At 44.7% G+C, this 24655-nt stretch overlaps 1 protein-coding gene across 6 annotated transcripts in view; it reads left to right on the forward strand.

The window, feature by feature from the left end:
• Ppfibp2 (PPFIA binding protein 2) overlaps positions 1-24655 on the forward strand; it is a 147470-nt gene that overhangs the window by 118285 nt on the left and 4530 nt on the right. For 4 of the 6 annotated variants that reach the window (XM_029545552.1, XM_029545568.1, XM_029545560.1 and 1 more), the window contains 16 exons: positions 617-678; positions 1693-1759; positions 3179-3282; positions 5193-5260; positions 5953-6010; positions 6773-6814; positions 10571-10712; positions 11643-11675; positions 12067-12208; positions 12764-12892; positions 20238-20388; positions 20664-20775; positions 20995-21083; positions 21581-21703; positions 22882-23007; positions 24278-24466. In XM_029545552.1, the coding sequence (XP_029401412.1) occupies positions 617-678; positions 1693-1759; positions 3179-3282; positions 5193-5260; positions 5953-6010; positions 6773-6814; positions 10571-10712; positions 11643-11675; positions 12067-12208; positions 12764-12892; positions 20238-20388; positions 20664-20775; positions 20995-21083; positions 21581-21703; positions 22882-23007; positions 24278-24466 (1637 nt within the window). The remainder of the gene's footprint in view (positions 1-616; positions 679-1692; positions 1760-3178; positions 3283-5192; positions 5261-5952; positions 6011-6772; positions 6815-10570; positions 10713-11642; positions 11676-12066; positions 12209-12763; positions 12893-20237; positions 20389-20663; positions 20776-20994; positions 21084-21580; positions 21704-22881; positions 23008-24277; positions 24467-24655) is intronic. The other 2 variants (XM_029545556.1, XM_029545574.1) reach the window with 1 other exon arrangement.

Genomic DNA, 24655 nt, shown 5'->3' on the forward strand with positions numbered 1-24655 from the left:
CTTTCTTCTTTCTTCTTTCTTCTTTCTTCTTTCTTCTTTCTTCTTTCTTCTTTCTTCTTTCTTTGAGACAGGGTTTCTCTGTGTAGCCCTGGCTGTCCTGGACTCATTCTGTAGACCAGGATGGCCTTGAACTCAGAAATCCGCCTGCTTCTGCCTCCCAAGTGCCAGGATTAAAGGCGTGCGCCACCATGCCTGGCTGTTTTGGATTTTCTTTCCTAAATTTTTCCTGTGCTTCTAGTTTTTCTGACTGAATGGTCTTCCCTCAAACTAATCAGGAGCCTAGGCATCTGATTATGATATGTATGATATTCATACATCGAATATGAATATTTATGTTCTTAGGAAATGCTGTTTATGAAAGACTTTTATTCCTCTCTGTCAGCTATAAGTAAATGATATTTTTATTTTGCCCCTAGATTAAAAAAAAAAAGACAAAACACTAGGTTATTCATAATGTACCCAACAAATGTCTAATGAGACCCACTGTGCCAGATACCATCCTGGGCTCTTTGAACAAATAAAGCAGAGCCATATTCACATGTCAAAGGCCATCAGCTTATGTGAATAGCTGTCAGAATTTGTACAAGTAATTCCTTCTATACCTCAATTCTTCTAGATCAAGAAATCCACCGTCTGAAAGTGGGGATGGAAACACTGCTGGTTGCCAATGAGGATAAGGTGAGACAGTTGCCATGGCACCTTGTCCTTCTTCACAGGCACCTCTAACTCTTTGGTCCCTTCTGGTCTCTGTTCCACTGGACAGTGCTATGCTGTCACTGACAAAATATGTTAAGACAACAGCTTTTGCCACTAGAGACTCAACTTCAGTACTTGTTTATGATGCCTGAGAATTTCACCTAAACTGAATCTCTCAAAGGCAACTTAGAGCCCTGTCTGTTCATGGTGGTGTGCTGAAAATCCCCTGTGCTCACTCATGTAACAACTCTTAGCAAGCTCAGCAACAGCCCCCATGTGTGCAGTTTGCCTCTTATGGTAGAACTATCATTAGGGACATATCATTAGGGACACTTTTAGAAGCCTGCAGTGCCTCAGTTTACCTGCTATCATATCGTATCTGATTCCTATATAATCATAAAATAGCTACATACATACACAGATAAATACCTAGCTAGTTTAAAGAGGGTATGTGAGAATCACAGCCCCACGTTTTCAGCAGAAGAAAAAGACTCAAAAATGCTTGGATAACTTTGCACAGGGTCAGGTGACCAGCTAATATTTCAAACCCGTGTGTTTTAGGATCTATGTGTCCTAAGGCCCCAGACTGTAGCTTTGAAAGAATGAATCCTTCCTAGGACATCCTCTGTTATATAAAGTACCTCAGATTCTGATGGGATGGCTGGGGAGATTGGGAAATGTCTATGTGTGTAGCTCCAGAGAGTGACACAGCAATGAGAGGCACTGCGTCAGGACTGCTTCTGAGAGGATGAGGCAGAGAGGTAGAGCACATAGGTCTCTTCACAGGTATCAGTGAGTGTTGACCTACACCTTCAGATAGGTCCATAAGGGTCATAGGCTGTCTGTGAGGCAGACCACCAGGGCCCAGTGAACTCTGACTTTTTCTCTTTGGGGTCTTTAGCCATCTTATATGGGACTTCCTTCACTGTGCTCCAGATAAAGTTGACTAGAGACCAGAGGTGTTGTTAATCTTGTTCTGCTCTTATACCATGGCAGGACCGTCGGATAGAGGAGCTGACGGGGCTGTTGAACCAGTACCTAAGGGTAAAGGAGATTGTGATGGGTAAGAGACGGAACAACCCCCATTTTCCCTGAAAGATATTTTCTCTACTTTGTCAGAAGCAGGAAAATTCTGCTGTCAGGGTCTTTGCCCCCTGGTTGGAGATGCATTAGAGAATGGATCCATATATAGGCTCTTGGATGGTACAGATGGTGATTTGGGGAAATTTCTTCAATATGGAAGTTAGATCAGAACTTCTAGGGACCACCCGTTTGTTTTTAGCTCTTGGGAATCCTTCTCATTAGAGTTTCCAGTCTGTCTTCTTAGGAATACCCCTTTGAGGCAGTGAGAGGAGTCAGTCTGGGTCAGTCAGAGCCCTTATGGGCCTCAGAGCTTGTCAGCATCTCACAGGATATGTAGTTCCCTGCAGATGCAGCAGACACAGAGGGGGCTTCCATGAGTTGCCAGTGGCCAGGTTGCCATAGAAAATCAGTGTTCATGTTTACCGCCCAGACCCGTGCAATATGCAAGAACCTTATGTTCATATGAGCACAGTGGTGCTCCTGTGGCTCATACACGGACCTGGCACTCATTGTTGATCTGTAAGAGCAGTTAGTTTTTCACAGGAGGGTTGCTTGAAGGGTACCTGCTTCTGCCTGAGCTACTGACTCTGTTTGGAAACCAACTTTGTCTCTGTGGGGATAGGACTGACTGGTTTCTGCCCAAGGCACCTGCCAGGCCCTACAAAGTGTTGCAGCCTCTTTTCTCTAATTCTTTGTGATGTTGGGCCAAATCCCTCATGGAACCTGATTGCCTTTAGCCAATAAATAAGAAGAACTTGGAAGCAAGAAGTGGCTTACCTCTCTGTTTTAGGGATAAACAGTGACCTTAAAGTGACCCTGGTGGCAACCCTTGATTGGATGCCCTGAAGAATTTTCCCATTCCCACTATTAATATTTCTTTATGTAGTAATTACTTTTCTTGTTGCTTTCATCAGATACATGACAGGAAGCAACACAAGGGAGAAAACCCTTACTTTGGCTCACAGTTTGAAGCACGTGCGCCACGGCAGCAGGACTATGTAGCAGGGACTCCTTGCATTCTGGTTGGCCAGGAAGTGGAAAGACTGATCAGGAATGGGCCCAACAGTAACCTATTGATCACCTCTTAGCCCAGTAGCCTACCTCCTCCAGTGAAGCTCACAGGTTCCCAACATGGCGATACTAGCTGAGAACCAAACACACGAGCCTGGGACAAACATTCTATACTCAAACCATAACAATGTAAATATGTCTTAGTCTCTCTTGTTTTTGAGACAGGGTGGAGTCAAGCCCCCAAGCTGAAGCAATCCTTGGTATTTGTTAATAAAGAACAAACACTATTAGTGTTCCATGGTATGAGATTTTGAGCAAGTCTCAACAGTATTTGAGCAAGTCTCACAGTAGTGATATAATAGTCTTACCAATGCTTTAATATTTCCAGGGCCTTCAGAAAGAACCCTCTCCATCAATGAAGATGAAATAGAGGGAAGCTTCCGAAAATGGAATACCACAACTAAAAGCCCGGAGGAAGTCCTGAAGCAAGAGGTACTGCACTTCCCACAATGTAGGGTTCACTTGCCACTGGAGAACTTGCTTTGATGTAGAGAGGCATCCATCCAGCAGACACCTATCCATTATACATCTTAACTGAGGATTAGTTCAGTCCAGGGGATAGCCCTGAAGCTTTGGCGAGAAGGCTCAGGGAGCAAGTACCCAGGCTCAGGCCTGAGCTCTGGCTAGGGACTGCGTGGTGGCCTCTGGAACTCTGAAGGGCAGGAATTTTCCTCTTTAATTGGCTTTCTGTTTATCTTTCCTCTCTGGCATGAAGCACAAAACAAGAATGGTGTTTATTTTATTTACCAAGGGCTTCTCCAGGGTCTGCAGTCATGACTTTTATACCCAGTGGACTTCTACATATTTGATAAATGAGTGAGTCCCTCTTGACTATGTAGAGACATGGACATCTTCCACAGCAGTGCATTCCTGCCTCACACATATGCCTCTGTCAGCCCCTCTAACCAGCACATGGATTTTCTTTTCTTTGCTCCAAAATCTGACTCCACTGTATCATTCTCAGGAATGTGGTTAAACACAGATGAATAACGTGTTCATAGACAGAGGCCTTGAGGGGGTGGGGCTGCAGCAGGGCCAAAAGATTCATGAGAGCTAGAAAGATCAAATTAAAACTGATTAATTATTTTGAGGAACTTAATCTCTTTTTATTATTATTTTATTTATTTACATGTCAAATATTGTCCCCCTTCCCAGTCTCCCCTCTGCAAATCCCCCATCTCAGCCCCCTTCCCCTTTGTCTCTAAGAGGGTGCCCACCCCACCTCACCCCTCTAGCATCCCCTTTTGTTGGGGCAACAAGCCTTCACAGGACCAAGCATCTCTCCTCCCTCTGATGCCAGAGGAAGCAGTTCTCTGCTACATATGTAGTGGGAGCTATGGATCCACCCATATACCCTTTGGTTGGTGGTTTAGGCCCTGGCAGCTCTGAGGGGTCTGGTTAGTTGATACTGCTGTTCTTCCTATGGGGTTGCAGTCCCCTGCAGCTCCTCCCATGAAGGACTTAATGTTTAACAAAGGAGCAAATGGCATCCAGTAACATTCTCCTTCCTCATCCCCCGTTCCTGACTCAGTCCATTAGATTGCTGGTAGTTATGTCTGAGTGGTAGTCAGGACTCGCACAGTTTGTCTAAGTCACTCTGCAGGTAGATGGCAGATAGATAGCAGAACAGGACTTGAACCCAGGTCTGTTGGACCAGCAAGTTCAGGTGCTTAATACCTGTGCTATGAGGTTTGAGATTTTCCTAGAGCAAACAAGAAAGGCCTGGGGCTTGAGGGAAAAGACAGGGCTCTACGGTGAGTGGAGGAAGCAGTGAAGACAACTCTGTCCTGTCTGCCTCGTTGTCTCAGACAGGCAGGTGGCATAGCTCCTCTATCCCTGCTTATTAACCCGCCTCCTGGTGTGGGTATGCTTAATTCCTAATATAGGGTTGACAGGTAATAGATGATGTGGGTGCTTGCTGAGTGACTATATCTCTAGGGTCTTCTCAGTGAGTCACAGAATTTAACTCTGACTCACTTATGCCAAAAGGAAGTATTTTGGATAGCGTGGGCTAGTAATGAGAGAAGATGAGACAAGCTATGAAAAAGGACAGAGGCTGTGGCATCCTCCCAGCCTTGGGAGTCTGGTGCTGGGACCTGGACTTATGTCTAAGGTCTAGGGCTCAGGGACAAAGGGCAGTTTGATCCTGGAGGCTTATATGTGCATTGTCTCTCAGAACTTGATGGATTATTTGATGAACATTTCTTAAAAGAACAATGTGTTCATATGAGTACACACACCATGGCTGTAGCCAGGGGCAGAAATGTTCTTAGAGGAGTCATCAAGGTTGGAAAGGCATCAAGGGAAAGCCCTCCATGGCTGCTCTTCTGTTTGTGAAACAGATATCACCACGATGCAGCTCTCCCACCCCAGGACCACCTCCTTTGCCACAGAAATCGTTGGAGACCAGGTAGGAGAATTGAACTCTCTCTGGGGCACACAAGGTAGATGGTGACCGGGCAAGTGTGGTGTGTATAGCCACAGGGCTCTGGATACAGTGTTAAGCCAACCTCTCCTGGGCACTGAGGAATTTCCTCTCCCATAGGTTGAGAGTCACTGACATTGAGGAAAGACCTACCCGGGGAACTTGTTGGTTATAATCCTTCATTTCCTCTGTGGCCACTGGCAGCATTGTCCCCTTTCTGTGCATTTGATGTCCTCAGAAGAATAACCACTGTGAAGACACAGGTCCCCTGAGCTGACTGCTCAGGATAGGTAGACCCAGAATGAAGGGTTGGAGGATCCTAGGCCATGCTTGAAGCCGTAGCTGGTGGGTGCGCTTGCCTCCTCCCAAAGAAGGACCCTGCAGCTTCCTACCCAGATTACTTTTGGGTTTAAAAGCACTTTTCCTTCACCCTGACTCTGGACACTGGGCTTCCTCAGGGAGACCCAGTGGTCAAAGCTTATAAGTACCAATGTTGGGCCAGGCTTGCCCCAAGGTCTTACCTTATATGTGGGTTACCTCCTATAAGGCGATTTCTCTCTGACCTTTACTCCAAGCTGAAGGCAGGCTGTTGGTTAAGCATCTCACATGCCCAGTTCATGAATGACACCAAGGAACCCTTTCCATGGTCACTAAGATTCCTTTCTGTGTTTATCCAGGGCTCAGAAGAAACTCTCCTGTAGTCTAGAAGACTTGAGACGTGAATCTGGGGATAAGGTCAGCTCATCCATCGGCTGTGCCAATTACTGAGTTACTCCTTTAGGCCCAGCACAGTGCTGGGATGGGCTGGTGGGTGCATGCAGGTTTTAGGAAATCATAGGAACAGGAACAGCAAGGTCAGAGCCATATGCCACACAAACCAAGAAGATCATAGATTTGTGACCTCATCTCCCTAGTGGACCTGGGATCTCTGCAGGGACTCTGAATGAAGTAGTAATGTAGGTGAAGGGGATGATGTCAGGAGTACAGCCTGGGATAATCTAGATTAGAGAGGCAGCTTAAAACAAAAGTCTGGAAAGATCTGAGGGGGGCTTTATGGCCCTGTGTGTGAGGCTGGGCTTGACCATGTGACTGAACCTAGGGCAAGGTTGGAGGGGACAATGGAAGGCTTTGAATTTAGCAATGACTAAGCACAGGGTTGCCTTGATGGAGCCTCTGGTGAGCCATATGTCCCCTGACTTCAGTCAGAGTGACATGGTAGAGATCCACAAAAATTGGGAGTTGACAGGACGCAATACCCAGACACGTGCCTCTTGCTCCATTGGTCAGAGGTCTGGAAACTGCCCAGGATATTGTTCATGGCTAGACAGTGGCCTCTTTCTTACAGTGAGTGATGATCATCTGATATGAAGGAGCAAGGCAGAATTCTTACATCTCAGTGTGTCGGACGTAGGCAGGAAGGTGGTTCTGAGCTGCTGATTGTGACTAACACATCTTTTCTTTGTTCCCCATGTTTGAATCTGTCTTGTCACCCTATAGTGTGTCGATGGGAACCAGCTGTCCCCGGTGGGAGAGCCCAAGGTACACTCATTTATGTCCTTATCACACGCCCTTGGTTGTGATGTTTACTAGAGTATTTTAGCAAGGTATAGCTTTTGTAGCTTTAAAATATGTTAACTGTAAGAGTTAAGGAATGAAGAAGGGGGAAATGTCATTTTTGTGTGGTCCACATGCATGATGTACTTTCTCTGTCATTATCCATGGTGTACCATTTATCATCACTCTGCTCTGTAGGCTCAGAGAAACTAATCTCCTAATGAAGAAGGCTAGGTTTAGTTACAGGGTAGAAGGTGTGGTAATTTCTACACAGCAACACTCCTCTTCTGTGCTGAGATGCCACAGTTAAAAACACAGGTGTGCATTCAGTCTATCTCCAGTGAACAAATCATGTTATAAAAACTCCATTAGAACTCATTTTCTCCTGGAATCCTGCAGTGGCAGCTGATTACAGTCCTAGGCTGGTAGACCAATATTGAGCTCATGGTAAACTGAAGATTTGTATAATTAGCGTGAGCCCCACCCAGCCACCATTGTAAGTAAGCAGAATGTACTGTGCATGGCCCCTCTGTCTCCTCTGCCTTCCAAAGGAGACACGGGCTTCACCACATGTGGCCTGAGAAGACTGTATTTTCATACCATTATGGCAGAGTGGGATATTTCTGTTCTTCTCCGTGGAAGAAAGATCCCATGAGTATTCTGATATCAGGAAAAGGCTTCTCTTCACTTTTGTGTTTATGGTAGTCTGCTGTGGCTAGCCAGACATTCCTCAGGCCATGGGGATCTCTGTCTATCTGCTCTTCTATCTGTTGTGTTCTGTGGCCCCCTGGGAAAGCTTTGAGGCCCAGCCATCACTCTTGCAGCCTTAGCATCAGAGAAGCCATTCACACTTATTTCTAAGTAACATGTAAGTGGCCGCCGCATGCCGCTGGTCCTTCCGTGCTTAGGACACCATTTGCTTACTGTGGAAGGTGAGTGATGCAGGTCTGCTCATTCAGGGATGAAATGAGTTCTCCCACACTTTTGATCATAATTACAATCTAGGAAACTTGGCTTAGCGCACCATGACCACCTCTTCCCTCCGCACACCCCGCCTCATCCCGGCACATTCCACAGGTACAGTAGTTTTTCCACAGCATCTCCTTCCTGTGGTGCCTGGGTTTAAACTAAAGCTTTTTATGGCTCGAGTATTCCTTGTGTCAGTGACCCTTGTGTTCTGACTGCTAGTCATTGTCCCCTGAGTTCCTCAGACTGTGTACTCCTGACTTGCTCTCTGTAGATGAGTCAGTCTCTCCCATTCCCAGCACTTCAGGATCAAGTCCCTCTAGCTCTCTGTGAGTCCTTTCTTCTCAGAGCTGTATGTCTTCCCCTGTAAGTGGGTCAGCAGCCTTCTCACTACTCATTTCTTGGTGGATTCTTTCTATTGTTCCTGGGAGAGAGGGGCGTGGTATTCTAGATTCAGCCTGTGATGGATGCTCTTTTCTGTATCTAGGGTTTGTTCTTCTTGATTGCTGTCCCCCTTGGACCTGGCCTGTTACTTTTCCTGTTCTGTTTGTCTGCTGAAAGCTGTTTGCTGGGCTCTGTGCATATTATTTTTCAGCTAGCCCAGGGGAGGGATTGTTATTCACCTGTTAGAAATGACCAAACAGAGGGTTTGAGAGGTTACACAGAAAGGGCTTTCCCTGAGTCATTCTAGCCCTCTCTTAGGCCACCCTCTGATAAATGAAGGTTTCCCACAGGTACTTAGAATAACAGCCAAGTCACTCCCATATGCTGGAATTTACAATGGTCTAGGAAGAAGGTGGGCTGTGGTTTAAGGAGGAACTAGAGTATTGCATTATTCATGAAAAGGTTAGCAAGAGTGGAACCCCCCTGGTGCAAGTTTTCACAAGGCTCAGAAGAATAGCATGATTAGGTGCTTACTAAGGGACCCCTGGTGGTGGGTTATACAATAGACTAGAATTGTGATTAGGGTGCGAAATCCTCACACCTGGCTCCTAGAATAGCTGACTTTAGATAGGGCAGCCTTTATCTCAGTTGTAACCACTGCCTGGTTCCTGCTAGTCTTTATGTATGCATTTCTCTGTTTTGTGTAAAGAGTCATTATGCATCAGATGACCTCAATGTGTCTTGGCTGATGTATCACCTAACTTCCTTGTTTTCTTCTGTCTGATGCTTGCTTTGAAAGATTACATTCAGACTCAGCACTTTCTTGTATTCTTATGTATGTTTGTCACTGGCCGACTCCTTGTCCACCTGGGTACCAGAGCTCTGATTCTCCCCTGGGTTGAGGGTCTCTGACTGGGTTCAGCCTGTGGCAGCTTTTTAGTGGGTTCCAGGAATTGAACTTGGGTCATTAGGCTTGGGTAGCTAGTGCCTTTATCTGCAGAGCCATCTCTCTAGCCCACAAATTTCTTAACTGTTTTGACTACACTTTTCCCATGGTCTGGGTCTGACTGAGTATTAGAATAATCCAAGATGCTTGTTAAAAATACATGAAGTGAGTTCATTTTCAGAGGGGCTGATTCACAGGACCTGGGAGGAGCCCATGAGATGGTAGTGTTTTCATAGTGCCCTGGGTGAGTGTGAAGCAACTGCCAGTGGGTGAGCTAGCACAGGGAAGCTACTGGGCTGGTTCACATGCCTGATCATGTCTGACCTCTCTGCTCTGCGGATCATCACAAGCTTGAAGATGTCATGATCTTCATTTCTGGACATTCTGGCATGTCTACTATGTATCAGATTTCTTTAACACTCTCATTTTTCTTCTGACTTTTCATTTCTAAGTTCATATGTGGAGGCTCTTGTCAATGTGCAGTGAGTGAATGAACTGAATTTCAAACAGCTCCTAGGACATGGAAGCAAACAGAATTCAGAAATGTACTGCACACTTGACTGTCAGTGAATGAAGCTTTAAAAGGTGTCTTGGTCTTGGCAATCATCCAGCCTCATTCTGACTTTCCAGTTTTAAATTGGTTCTGCCTCTCATATTACTCTTCTTCTGGTCCCAATCAAGTGATCCATGGTTGAGTCTCTTGGTGATGTCTTATTTTCTTTTTATGCTCACACTTGAAATGTGTTCTATATATTTTTCTCAGGTTTGTGGTGTTAGTGATCTTTATATACTTCTTAGCAAAATACTTGTTAGTCTTTCTCCTTAAAATCAGATGGCTTTATTGGGATTTCCTTTTAGCTAGGATCGAGCCATGTGCTTGTTGCATCTAAGTGGTACCTCAAAGAGGATAGTTCCTATAGACTCTTAATATCACTGTGTAGCATTGCTGTGCTCATGGCTAAACCCTTGCAGAGCTCTGCCTTAGTCTGGTCTGAGTAAGGGTCTTACTTAGCAAAAAGCCTCTTTTGTGACCACAGGAAAGCAAATATGGGGAGGTCAGAGAAACTTGGACCATACGCCTCTTGCTTTCCTTTCCCTTGGAGTCAACCAGAATGCCAGCCAGTAAACTGTGGCTTGTGTTTTTGAAGAGCCTGGGGAGAATTTACAACCGTGAATTCACTGAACCTCTAACTAACCTGGAACAAAGGGCATAGGGCTCCTTTTTTGAGAATAGTTATAGTCATCTCTGGATTTGGGCTTTATGCTGTCTCTGTGTCACTGTGTGGATAAATCTTTACCTTTCTCGTAGACCAGGAGAAAGGATCATCGAGTCAACCTAAGTGAAAAGTGCCTCTCGAAGAAAGGGTTTATGCACACAAGGACTTCCTAAGTTGTTCGAGCTAAAGTCTGAGGGCTAATTTGGCATCTCTTTCTCTTTCCAATAGGACAGCTCTTTCCTAGCGGAGCAGAAATACCCCACATTACCTGGGAAGCTTTCAGGAGCCACACCCAATGGAGAAGCTGCCAAATCTCCTCCCACTGCCTCCCTCCAGCCTGACTCTTCAGGGAGCAGCCAACCAAAGCTGAGTGAGTGTCCAGTCCCTGGGTTGGTGGCCTCAGGAGCAGTGTCCTTAACATTCACAGTCACTGTAGCTATAACTGCAGCCCACAATTAAGAATGGTGGGAATTGTTTCTTGGCAAGTTGTGTCCCAGAATGGCCCTGCTTTTAAAGATTCCCTGTCTGGATAATCTGCTTCCCAAGTTATTGTACCTCCATTCCCCCCTTTCTCCAGTCCTCCTCCAACATCTGCCTGTCCTCTCCACCTCCCCGCCCCTGCCTCAGACACCTACATTTACTCATCATGTCCTGCCTCCTTCTCTGACATTCTGGTCTTCTCTCTTCTGCATCTGCCTTTGATGCAGCCCCTGTTACCACTAAGCTGACAGTATACACACTCCAAAGTTGAGAGTATTTTCCTAGGCAAATGTGGTCAGCAGCAGACAATTTGATGTGGTCCAGGAGTTCCTGCTTTGGTGAACCAGCCCTAATTCCTCTACCTGGCTGTTTGCTGGACCATGCTTTATTCTTGAAACTCAACACTGCCCTAGGCTTTTATAGCTCTAGATAAACCCTTAATTAACTGTGTTCAGTTATACTCAGACTGCTTTGGGTCATTGTCATATGAGTCCTGGTACCTGCATAGGGACTGCCTATGATTTAGAGTGCTCCCCACTTCCATTGCTGGTCCTCCTTCTCTACCTGTGGATACCTCAGCTTGTGAGAAAGTGGCACCAAGATCCTTTGGCCTGATGCCTCCTCTCACCATGTTGACCCTGTGGGCCAAGCTTGGTCACCCTTTAACTTGTCCTCTGTGGGATTGTTTTTCTTTCTGTTTGAGTTTTTCTCATTTGCTAGATGATACTCTTTTTATTTCTTTGCTTCCCCGTTACTGTTGGGCTGGACTTTGGCCTCTCTTGCTTCTTCATGTGGCTTCTCTGCTTCTGGGTTGCTGAAGATCGCGGCTGGAGTGTCAGTGCTCCCGTATTAGGTACTGTGACTGTTCCAGGTGAGGTAGAATGTGAGAATACCTTTGTTTTCCATTTCTCATGCCCTGCCCACATTCCAGAATCTCCCTCTGACTAAATAGCAAGCTCTTTATTGGAATAGTCTACAATTACTCGAACCCCAAAGTCTTAGAATTTGAAGACATTAAATCCTCCAAATTCTAAACACTGGCCTCCCTAGTTTTTAGTGAGAGTCCTTGGAAGTGTTCGAAAACTCTTTTGGCTCCAAGCATCTTGGTATGGAGCTCAATGCTAAAGGCAACATTGGGAAGAGTATTCTGGACTCCCGCAGAAGGATAGCTCTGGTGTAGGGGTGGGGTTCCAAAGGTCCCCCCTCCCTTTCATTCACATGCCTTTTCATTCTGTCCACCTTAGGAGACACAGAAGGAGGTTGGGAAGATATAGTCATGGCCAATGAACTCTCATCTGCTTCGTCTGGTACTGAGTCAAGCCCCCAGTCTCCCTTGACACCAGATGGCAAACGGAGCCCCAAAGGCATTAAGAAATTCTGGGGGAAGTAAGTTGGTGGAAATTGTTGGAACTGTGTGTTTAAACCAGGGAGATGCTGTACGAGTCCCTGCTTTATCCCACATTTGCATGGCTACAAAAGTGGAATAGTCACATTCATAGAGAATACTGTGAGTTATTATTTTTCAGGACTCAGTAGTAGTGTTACAGGCACTCATCAAATACTGGGTGTCTTTCATCCTAGGCATCCCTCTGCCCCACGTCCATCCTCCCATGAAGAGGCACAGATGAGAGTGTGTTCTTTTTTCTGTGCCTCATAAAATATTTTAAAGAGCAAAAGCCAAGTACTTGCTAGTCCACCTGATTAATTCTGAGCAGAGGCAGAAACTGGAGTCTCCTCAAAGGCATCAGCCTTCACTTTGATCCTGTGAGGAGTGGCTCAGATCCCAGGGGTAGGCTTAGCACTGAATCTCGAGTCTGCTGGAAGCACTGTCGTAGGTCATCTTCCCTGGCTTCAGGATAGGGACTGGGAAGGGTAGTGCCCAGAGCCCTGAGCCTGGCATATCTAGCACCTCACAGTCTCTGTGGATTCCTCTCCATGCAGAATCCGAAGAACTCAGTCTGGAAACTTCAATACTGATGCACCGGGTATGGCAGAGTTTCGACGAGGTGGGCTCCGAGCGACTGCGGGGCCAAGACTTTCTAGGACCAGGGACACCAAGGGACAGAAATGGTAAGGACCCATTCAAGCCATGAATCCTGGCCATGGTTCAGTGTGAGCAGGGGCTGGATGCCCTACATACAGCCTCAGAAGCTAAAGGCAGGAGTCTTCCACACAGAACTTGTCTGCTTGCCATGAGTAGATATGCCCACACTCACGGGTGAGGTAAAAGCACAAGACTCCCTGCAGCCAGGCATGGCTGGGGTAGGAAGGCTATAATAGTTACTTTTCTAGTTTTTGCAAACAAACAGCAAAACACCAAACCTAACAAGAGCAACTTGAGAAAAAAAAAGAGATTATTTTGGCTGTCAGCCCATCACAATGGGGAAGGCATGGTGGCAGCGTAAGGTGACTAGGCACATCTCCAGTCAGGAAGCAGAAAGAGATGAGATAAATACTGGTGCTCAGCTCCCTTCCTCCTTTTTATCCAGTCAGGGTCCCCAGCTGACGGGATGATGCTGCCTAAAGTTAGGGTACAATCCCTCATATTTGCGCTGTAGCAAATAGCCCTGAAAGGTGCACTGAAGAGGCTGCTAAGGCGTGAGTGGCATGGACATCAGAGCACTGAGTTTCATATGACTCTCCCATCATGCTTTAATAAAAATAGACAAAACAGCAAGTCCGTTTGGAGGTGTCCCTAATGGATACCCTCGCATGTTTCTTCTTACCCCTGCTCTTTTCTCTGTTCCTGAGAAACTGTCTCCCATAAACCTGCTCTTGTGGGTCCTTGCTCATGTGTGGTGAGAGCCCTTTCCACATCAGCAGCCCCTGTGACGTGGCACCTCCAGCCCAGTCTCTGGAAGCCCGATGTGCAGAGCCAGCTTTGGTTGGAATGTGCTACTTAAAACTTTAACCAACGGGAAATGAGTTCTTCTGTTTGCCCTTATACTCACAATGCAGATAACTAGTTCTCAGACAAAACACAGTTTTCCACCCGAGAGCATTTCCTGAACCGTGCTGTCACAGAATTGTGCACTTTTCTCTCCCATGCCCTGAGGAAGGGATCTTTAACTTACTGCCACCCCCAGATTTCAAGACTTTGTCAGAACCTCCTAGTTTGAGACAGGACCTTCCCATACTTACCTCTGCACTGTTGGAGATAATCACACCTGTATTATATTATAATCCATGATGAAAGGAGGAGGGTGGGGTTGATCCTTCTAATCTTGAATGTATATCCTCAGTAAATACCAGCTTTGGGGTGGTGGGTAGGGAATCTAAGGGCACAACTTAAAAGGTGTCAATCAATTTGGAGCCAAAGAAAGCTTACCTGTATATTCCATAATTAGATACTGTCATTTACCCAGCAGTTTTTCTAATTTAGACATTTTGTTTCTGGGTTTTCAGAGATGAGAATGTGAAGGTACAGTAAACTCCAGTGATTGGTCTTTGGTCCAGTTCTGGCTGTATCTTTAGGGCTTGAGTGTAGAGGAGAAAAGACTATTTCAAAGACTAGCAGGCTTGTTCCTAACCAGTTCACTGAGCTCCTGCCACTGCAGGGCCAGGGGTTGTAATGTCAGGTGCTTCATCTGCCTAAGGAAGGCGCAGCTGCAGGACCCAGAGCGGGTTTGCTGGAATGTCTTTGTGCTTTCTTAACCATGACACCGGTTGATGAATAATGACAGGGTCCTCATGAGCTTGCTGTGTTTTTCTTTTTTTTTTTTTTTTTCCGAGACAGGGTTTCTCTGTGTAGTCCTGGCTGTCCTGGAACTCACTCTGTAGACCAGGCTGGCCTCAAACTCAGAAATCCACTTGCGTCTGCCTCCCGAGTGCTGGGATTAAAGGTGTGCGCCACCACGCCCGGCCTGCTGTGTTTATCTTTAATGCCCGTACTAACACACATGAAGTTTCCCCAGGGTTGGGGGAACAAACAGAAAAGAGTGGTGTTACTCTTAAGGAGAATATAATGATATGCCAATGGCCTCTGGCATATAATTCATAGATATTTAATATATAACCTTTTATTAAAAACTTGCCACTAATATTTTTGTGGGGAAAGTGCCTGGTTCCTGAGAGCTACCATCCCCAATTCTTAAAATTCAGTAAAAATTATGTATTTTGCATTTTATAAATGTTTCATGATAAATTCAGATCATGGAGAAATTTATTGCTTCATTCTCCCAGGTAAAGTCCTACTGCTTTATATCTAGAGCACACTGTACAGAGAGTCTGCTGTCACCACAGCCTTATCAAAATTGTGTATTCAGGTTTCTTCTCTTGTTTCATTTTCTCTACTCTCACAGACTTCTGCAAGTTTACAGTTTTTGCCAGTTTAAGTTTTATATTTATAGGTTTAGTTGGTGAATTTTCTGTATGTGGGCCAGTTTTAATTAATACCTCTGTTGTAGATTTCTATCTAGTCTCTGCATATTAAGGGTAATCCATGTCTAGTAATTAGGTTAAGACACTTTGGGGCTCATACCAGAATTTTACCTTTTTGGTGACACTTTGACAATTGAAGTTTTTCTATTTGTAGATAATGAGGCTCATTGACTTTATTGTTTCTTTGTGGGGGAACTGGATTTAGGTAGATGTAGAGATGCTGGCTTTGGTACTGTAGGAGCAAGAAGGGTGGGTGGGCAGGAGATGGGCGAAGATGTGAGTGGGAAGATCCTAAAGATATCTGGATTGTCTTGAACCGTCCATAGGACAGGAATTTTCAAATTATGACCTCAGAAGCATGCATTTCCCTCCTTCAGAACAGAACTGTCTTCCTGATATATATCCTGAATATTTTCCTCATTCTATAAATAAATGTAAAATAAAAATATATTACTTTTATGTAAAAAGTGGAATGAAATGAAAACCTATGCACATGTGAAACAATAATGATAAAGTGAACATTGGCATTGAGAAATTCTCGTACTAAGAAACAAAGTGTAGGCTGAGAGCATGGATAAGCTGGTAAAGTGCCGGCCATGCAAGCATGGGACCTTGAGGTGAGATCTCCATAGCCTGGTAAAAGCCAAGTGTGGTGCACACATCTGCTTGTAACCCCAGTACTGGAGTGAGGGGAACAGAGGCATGAAGTTCCTTGGTGTTTGGTGGCCAGTCTTCTTATTTAGTGAGCTCAGTATTCAGTGAAAGATACTGACTCAATAAAAGGTAGAGCAAGATGAGAGATGACTTTTGGGTTTCAAATACACTGTGCATACCCATGTATATGCCCACACGTGAGTGCAACACACACATACACACGCACGCGTGTGCGCACGCAAAAAAACCCAAAAAGCTAGGTATGATGGTTCATATTTATAATGCCAGCATTTGAAAGGTATATTGCAAATAATTCAAGGCCAGCATGAACCACAGGATTAGGCCTTATCTCAAAACACAAAATACTGAAATAAAACACAAACAACTAATGCCAGACCACATCAAAATCAGTAAAAGCAGGAGATAGATAAACTTCATTTAGCTTCATTTAGAAGTGGTAAAGAAAAAGTTGATGCTCATATAAAGTGAGTCACATGAACTCACTATGAAAAGGTTGTCATTTCTTGCTTATTTCATATACTGTTCTCACATCAACAAAGGCAACATGAGTCTGATGCCCCTGCTGGAAGGATACAGACAACACACCATTTAAGAGGTGGATTAGTCTCTCAGGAGGCAGCTATATCAGGCTCCTGTCAGCACGCTCTTGTTGGCGACCACAGTAGTGTCTGGTTTTGGTGGTTGTTTATGGGATGGATCCCCAGGTGGGGCAGTTGCTGGATGTTATTCCTTCCATCTCTGCTTCACACTTTGTCTAAGTAACTCCTTCGGTGGGTATTTTGTTCCCCCTTCTAAGAAGGACCGAAGGATCCATACTTTGGTCTTTGTTCTTCTTGAGTTTCATGTGTTTTGCAAATTGTATCTTGGGTATTCAGAACTTCTGAGCTAATATCCACTTATCAGTGAGTGCATATCATATGTGTTCTTTTGTGACTGGGTTACCTCACTCAGGATGATACCCTCCAGATCCATCCATTTGCCTAAGAATTTCATAAATTCATTGTTTTTAATTGCTGAGTAGTACTCCATTGTGTAAATGTACCACATTTTCTTTATCCATTCCTCTGTTGCGGGACATCTGGGTTCTTTCCAGCTTCTGGCTATTATACATAAGGCTGCTATGAACATAGTGGAGCATGTGACCTTATTACATGTTGGAGCCTCTTCTGGGTATATGCCCAGGAGTGGTATTGCTGGATCCCCCAGTAGTTCTATGTCCAATTTTCTGAGAAACTGCCAAACTGACTTCTTCACTTTCTCCTGTATAAGTTTCAATGTCTCTGGTTTTAGGTGGAGTTCCTTGATCCACTTAGACTTGAACTTTGTACAAGGAGATAAGAATGGATCAATTCACATTCTTCTACATGATAACCACCAGTTGTGCCAGCACCATTTGTTGAAAATGCTGGTTTTTTTCCCACTGGATGGTTTTAGCTCCTTTGTCAAAGATCAAGTGGCCATGGGTGTGTGGGTTCATTTCTGGGTCTTCAATTCTATTCCATTGATCTACCTGCCTGTCTGTCACTGTACCAGTACCATGCAGGTTTTTTGTTTGTTTGTTTTTAATCACAGTTGCTCTGTAGTACAGCTTGAGACTCTGCCACTGCCCGACAAATACAGAAGTGGATGCTCACAGCCATCCATTTGACAGAGCACAGGGTCCCCAATGAAGGAGCTAGAGAAAGTACCCAAGGAGCTGAAGGGGTTTGGAGTCCCATAGGAGGAACAACAATATGAACCAACTGGTATCTCTAGAGCTCCCTGGGACTAGACCACCAACCAAAGAAAACACATAGTGGGACTCATGGCTCTAACTACATATGTAGTAGAGGATGGACTAGTTGGTCATCAATGGGAGGAGAGGCCCTTGGTCCTGTGAAGGTTCTATGCCCCAGTATAGGGGAATGCCAGGGCCAGGAAGCAGGAGTGAGTGGCTTGGTGAGCAGGGGGATGAAGGGAAGGGATAGGGGGATTTTTGCAGGGGAAACTAGGAAAGGGGATAACATTTGAAATGTAAATAAAGAAAATATCTAATACAAAAATAAAATAAGAAAAAAAAAAGAGGTGGATTATCCACCACACTGGAGAACCTGATCTGTAGTGTTGTCACTCATATGTTACTTAATAGAAATTTTCTGAAATGGCACCAATGATTCTGAGAACCCACATGACAGTGCCAGTTGTAAATTTTGGAGCTGATGCTGTTTTATTAGTTCTTATAATAAAAATGAGCTCTGCTGTAGAGTACTTGCTCAGCATGCAGAAAGCCCTGAGGTCCATCCCCAGCACTGACAAAGTGTGTGTGGTGGTACACATCTGTAAGCTCAGCATGCCTGAGTTGGAGGAGGCAGAAGGTTCAGAGGTTCAAGGTCATCCTTAGCTACCTATTGAGTATGAAGCTGCATTAGGCCCTGTTTCAAAAATAAACTAAAAATATGTAAGTATTATCATTCATGCTGGAAACTAGACTTAGTAAAGTTCTGTCCTCATAAAAAGTATTACAGAGCTATGGTCAGAGCACAGACCTAAAATGTGAGGGTAAAAACTGCGACAGAGCTATATCTAGGAATTGAGATTTAAAAAAACAAAAACAAAACTTTGAATTTTGTGCAGGGGTTTCATGTGAAAGTGGTAATTTTTACAGTATTTTATCATTCCAAATATTTTCTAATTCTATATTGAAATTTTATATTTTCTATACAGAGGGTGCTCCAACTTGTATAAATTCTAGTCTTATAAAACTCAAATCTGCACCTTTTAGAGCCCTGCTGAAACCCAAGCTCTAGGCGAGGAGTATTGAGTACCTCTGCCGGTATTTTGCTGGCTTCTTTCTGGATCAGATTTCCCTGTTTAGCCAGGTAGTCAGCAAGTTCTCAAAAAATCATTTCTGCATGTTAAGAGTTCAGCTGTTTGGGGTGCAGAAGGCCTAGCATTTCTGGCTAGACAATGTAGGTAGTCTACAATGGTTACACAAACGGTACTGAATCTGCATGGTCTTTTCCCTTGTCACTCCCTAACAATAAAATGTAACATCCGCATGTGCTGTTTGTGTTGTATTAGGTGTGGTAAGTAATCTGGGCATGATTTAAAGTGTTTGGGGGGATGTGTGTGGGTTCTATGTAAACACTAGATTTTATATCTGGGGCTGGAACATCCTCCTGGAATCCATCCTCCATCAGTACCAGGGGTACTTTGCTAGAAGGGAATCTCTCTGGCTAGCTTGTCATTTAAAACTGAATATGAAGTTGTTTTGTCCACCTTTCCCCCCACGACTTGGTGGGAATTTCAAATATCCCATTACATTCACACTTCAAATGAAAAATTTATGTCCTTAAGAATGGATGGTTTTTCGTGCCTGGTGTCCTGCTTAGGAACATGACCTAGCTCTTCATTTATTCATGTCTTCTTTTGTATGTGCTCAGTTGAGTTCTGCAGCTACATCAAGTCACCCTCAGTGCTCCTCCACCCTGCCCTCGTCATGGCCAGAGAATGCCTGTGTGCCTTGCTAAGGCAGCGCCTAGAGAAGTTATAATTCTAGTTGGTTTGGTGGGGATGTTTTTTTATTGTTTTAATAAAAGCCATTGATCTGCAAGGACAATATGTAGAAAATTGACATTTGCATGTAATGTTCCTTCCATATGTATAAGCATACGTATTTGTTTTCTTATGTATGCATTCCTTCTCCCTCTTCCAGTAATTTAGCTCTTATATGATTTCTAGGTAGGAAATCATGTCATCTGAAAAGAACTGGATTCTTTATTTCTACTTTTAATAAGCTGTACTATTTTATGTATCCATACCTGGGTAAATCATTCTACCAGGCTTAATAATAAGCACTGATAGTGTCACACACACACACACACACACACACACACACACACACACACACACACGGCATGCACCTTTCTGCTGATTATAGTGGAAGTGCCCCTAGTATTTCATTAATAAATAAAGTATTTGTTATAAATTAGAAGAGCTTTGGCGTCTATCTTTCCTCTTTTCCTGTTAGAGAATGGATTGACTGTCTTTTCCTAGTTTCCCAAGCATTTCCCAAAGATTGCTGAGTCTTATGACCAAAATGGCTTGATAATCAGTGTACATACTGTGTTTCTAGACCTATGTGCACTAAATAGTCCCCTGAGGATCATGGAGGCTGCCCTGTGCTCAGAAAAGCTGCAGCTGAAACATAAAACCTGCTATTAAGGTTGTTTTAGAGCCTCACAGTCATCAGTAGGTTGTACTACAATGCCATTCACTTTGTTGGTTCTTTTAAAAGATTTTTTTTTTTTTAACTAAGGCTTTGTGCTATGCAAAGCCCCGGGTAACTTATAACAGTAGTATGCTCCTCCTTTGTTTCCAGTGATGCCAATGCCCCCTTTGCCCAGTGGAGCACAGAACGTGTATGCGCATGGATGGAGGATTTCGGCCTGGGCCAGTATGTGATCTTTGCCAGACAGTGGGTGACATCTGGACATACACTACTGACAGCTACCCCTCAGGACATGGAAAAGGTAAGGGCTGAGTATGAGGAGCAGATGCTCCTGTCTTTCCCCCAGAACAGAGCTTGGGGACCAGTGCATGGGTAGGTGGTAGCCTCCGTCTATCCCGTATACATGAAGGATGCACAGGGAAGGCTGCGATTGGCTTTTGTTGCAGGCTAACATTCCAGTGCACTGTGCACCTACCCCAGGCTCTACGACTATACATCTCTCTCCTGACATGACATCCTCTAAGGACCAAGTTGTTTGCCAAAACCTCACATGTGGTCTTCATCTTTTGCTTTCAGGAGCTAGGGATTAAACACCCCCTCCATAGGAAGAAGCTGGTTTTAGCAGTAAAAGCTATCAACACTAAGCAAGAAGAAAAGTCTGCGCTGCTGGACCACATTTGGGTGACACGTAAGGAGAGGCATATTTATATTTATTGTTCTGAAGGGCAAAAGAATTTCCTATTGCATGTGTGCCCCAAAGACAGCAGCTTACTTATGAAAGACAGATGGATTACTAGTGCTTTGGGGGAAGGAAATCAAAAGCCTCAAAATGACCATTTTTTTCACCTTTCCCTCTTGGCACCCATATCATTTCTTCTTATGAATGCTAATGCATCTGTTTTTGTAGGGTGGCTTGATGATATTGGCTTACCCCAATACAAAGACCAGTTTCATGAATCAAGAGTAGATGGACGAATGCTACAATACCTAACTGTGGTAAGGATTTTTCCTTAGTATTTTCCAGAGTGTACTCAGCCCAGGTTTCCCCATGCTTGTCATTTTAAATGTGATCCCCTCCTTTCTTTGCAGTTTTTTTTTTTTTGGTAAAGATTTATTTATTCATGTATTTTATGTATATGAGTGCTTTGTCTTCATGCACATCAGAAGAAATTAGATCCCATTACAGATGGTTGGGAGCCCCCATGTGGTTGCTGGGATTGAATTCAGGACCACTAGAAGAGCAGTTAATGGCTCTTAACCACTGAGCCATCTCTCCAATACCACCTTTCCTTATGTTGTTAAGGCCCTGAAATAGTACTGTTATCACCCAAGGCACATCAGGTGCCAACGTACAAACCATGGTAGTAAGCAAAACTGTCTGTGAGAACCTTTCTAAGATGTGGAAGGCACATCTCTGTTTGGTCAGGAAAGAACAGCTGAGGTCTTTTGTTACCTTAGAAACTGACTTGTCAACCAGAACATTTCTTTTCCAGAATGATCTACTCTTCTTAAAAGTCACCAGCCAACTACATCATCTCAGCATCAAATGTGCTATTCATGTGCTACATGTCAACAAGTTCAACCCCAACTGCCTGCACAGGAGGCCTGCTGATGAGGTGAGGGGGTGTACTAGCTGTTCAGATGGCCCTGAGTCAGGACACCTGGGATATCATGAGAGAATGAGGATGCTTTCACCACAAAATAGATCATGATGCTTAAGATTCTGGTGCCTGTAACTCTAAGTCATCATAATGATCTAAGGATTCGGTGCAGCATAAAAGAGAAAAGGAAAGATAGTATGGAAACATGGGTGTCAAAGTAGGCAGAGGAGGCAGGGTCCAGGGGTCAGAGGGGACAGAGTTCCAAAGGACTGGACAGTTCAGAGTGGGTTACTCTTCTTGCTGGTATAAAATTAACTAGCCTTCAGCCTAGATGACTTAGGTCCTTACTAGAGGGGAACTAGTGTAGACAAATGCAAGGGACCACATGGTTGATATACATAATACCATTCTATAAACTTTAGGACTTCCCAGTCCACCCCAAATTGAGAGCCTATGGATCATGTCCCACCTCCTCTGTTGTGGAGAACTGGTCTACCTCTGGTTCTTTAAGGGTTTTAAACACCTACCTTTGCCATCTAGTCTTCATTTCCTTGCTATTCAACAAATATATCTTGCATGTTTCCTGTGTGAGTGCTGAACATTTTGAAGCCTACAAGGCTGTGTGAAAGTATATAGACATTATTATATTTTATACAAATATTTACCTTTTATTTGTGTGTATATTTGTCACACATGTATGAGTGCCTGAAGAGGTTCAAAGAATTCATCAGATCTCTTAGGTCTGGTTGTGAGCTACCTGACATGGGTGCTAGGAACTGAATTTGGGTCCTCTAGAACGACAGTGAGCATTATATTGCTGAGCCACCTCTCAAATGTCTTAGTGTGGGTTCCCTTAAATGTTTGCCCATGCCAAAGAGTATTTTTACCTAGAAAACACCTGGCTCATGAATCTTTAACATTCTGTTGGATTATTGAATATGTATGTCTATTGGTTTGTGCCAAAATTTAGGATGGTAGATTCAGATAGTTAAGCATAGATGTTTCAGCAGAATTCAATAAGATACTGATTTTTCAGGACTGGGCATACTTTTAGGTAAGTGGCCCAGGCAGCTTGGGTAATAAGGCCTGAGAGTTTGTTGTTCTGGTGGAGCAACTGAGGCAAGACTCCTCAGAGGTGCTGACTCCACAGAGGACCACACAGAGTCTAACTTTTTAACTCTCCTCCATCACAGAGTAACCTTTCCCCTTCCGAAGTTGTGCAGTGGTCCAACCACAGGGTAATGGAGTGGCTGCGATCCGTAGACCTGGCAGAGTATGCACCCAACCTTCGAGGGAGTGGCGTCCATGGTGGCCTCATTGTGAGTGGCTCACATACCTTGGCCCAGACTGGGGTATTCCCAACCCACCGTTCTCTCCTAGTATTGTTTGTGTTGCTATAATTAAAAAAAAAAATTACCCTAAAAAAAAAAAAAGAAAAGAAACATAAGGGAGAAATAGCTCAGTTACAGGCTTCAGTCCATTGCTACAAGGCAGTCATAGGGCAGGAGCTTGAGGTGGCTGCTCACGTGACATCTGCAGTTGAGAGGAGATGATGCATACTGCTCAGTTCTTCTTAACTCTTACACCATCCAGAAGCCATCCCATGAAGTGGTGCGAGCCATATTTAGGACAGCCCACCTTAGTTAACCCTATTAAGAAAAATCCTAGCCGGGCGTGGTGGTGCACGCCTTTAGTCCCAGCACTCGGGAGGCAGAGACAGGTGGATTTCTGAGTTCGAGGCCAGCCTGGTCTACAGAGTGAGCTCCAGGACAGCCAGGGATATACAGAGAAACCCTGTCTTAAAAAAAAAAAAAAAAAAAAAAAAAACAAAAAAAGAAAAATCCTTCACACTCATGCCTGCAGGCCACCGTCATCTAGGCAGCCCCTCCCTGATACCCTTCCCAGATGATTCTACTGGACTTGATGATTAAAGCTCAGCCTCATACGTTGTGAAGGCCAGGCATTCTAGTGGAAAAAAACGAGGTACTTCATCTGAACCATTTTACAGAACTGGAAATGTCTGAGGTCCCTGGCTGAGCATTACCGTGCCTTAGAGAAAGAGCTAGGGTGACTTCTGTGAGGATTCCCTCAGCTGCAGTCCAGAGGATTCCAGTCAGCCGGGTGCTTGCGTGAGATCAACTCTGAACAAGGCAGTTCCACCTGTTCCCAGAGGAACACGGGGGCTGGGGAAGTGGGAGAGGTCAGCAAAGGCAATTTCCTGATTGCTATGATATGATCTTTATCACCACTTAGCTCTGTCAAGTGTCAAAGCCAGAAGGGAAGTGTGGAGGTGGTGGCCTAGATGCCACCAGAGAAGACTCTGAAAACAGCCTCATCAGAGAGGCTCTGGTTCTCTGGTAGCCTGTGAACACGAGGTCAACAAACATGCTGGTTTGATCAAAGCTAGGCCGTATTCTGGGGAGACGGCATGGGTAGGACGTAGAACACAGGCTCTGTTCTGGAGGCACCCAATACCCAGAGGAACAAGTTTTTACCTCTCCCTACCCCTCCCCCCAGCCCCCGCCCCTGCCATTCCCCAGTGCCTTCTACAGTAACCACTGGCTAGGCTTGTCTGTGTTTTCTTCTTAGATCCTGGAGCCCCGCTTTACTGGGGACACCCTGGCTATGCTTCTTAACATCCCTCCACAGAAGACGCTCCTCAGGCGCCATTTGACCACCAAGTTCAATGCCCTGATTGGTCCTGAGGCAGAACAGGAAAAGCGAGACAAAATGGCCTCACCCGCTTACACACCTCTGACCACCACGGCCAAAGTTCGGGTGAGTTGTCGGAGTCTCTGTGTGGGTCTCAGCAGCCTGTCGTCTTCTGGTCCTTATGCTAAACATCTGTTAGTTCAATGCCTGGGCCAAACCAATGAGTGCAGCCCGACTGAGGGCCATGCTTGGCTTATGTTCCTGAGGTCTGTTCATCTTTATTAGATCCATTCCCTAACTTGGCCTAAGCCCAGG

This window comes from Mus pahari, chromosome 1 (assembly GCF_900095145.1).
Source record: "Mus pahari chromosome 1, PAHARI_EIJ_v1.1, whole genome shotgun sequence".
NCBI classification, from domain to species: Eukaryota; Metazoa; Chordata; class Mammalia; order Rodentia; family Muridae; genus Mus; species Mus pahari.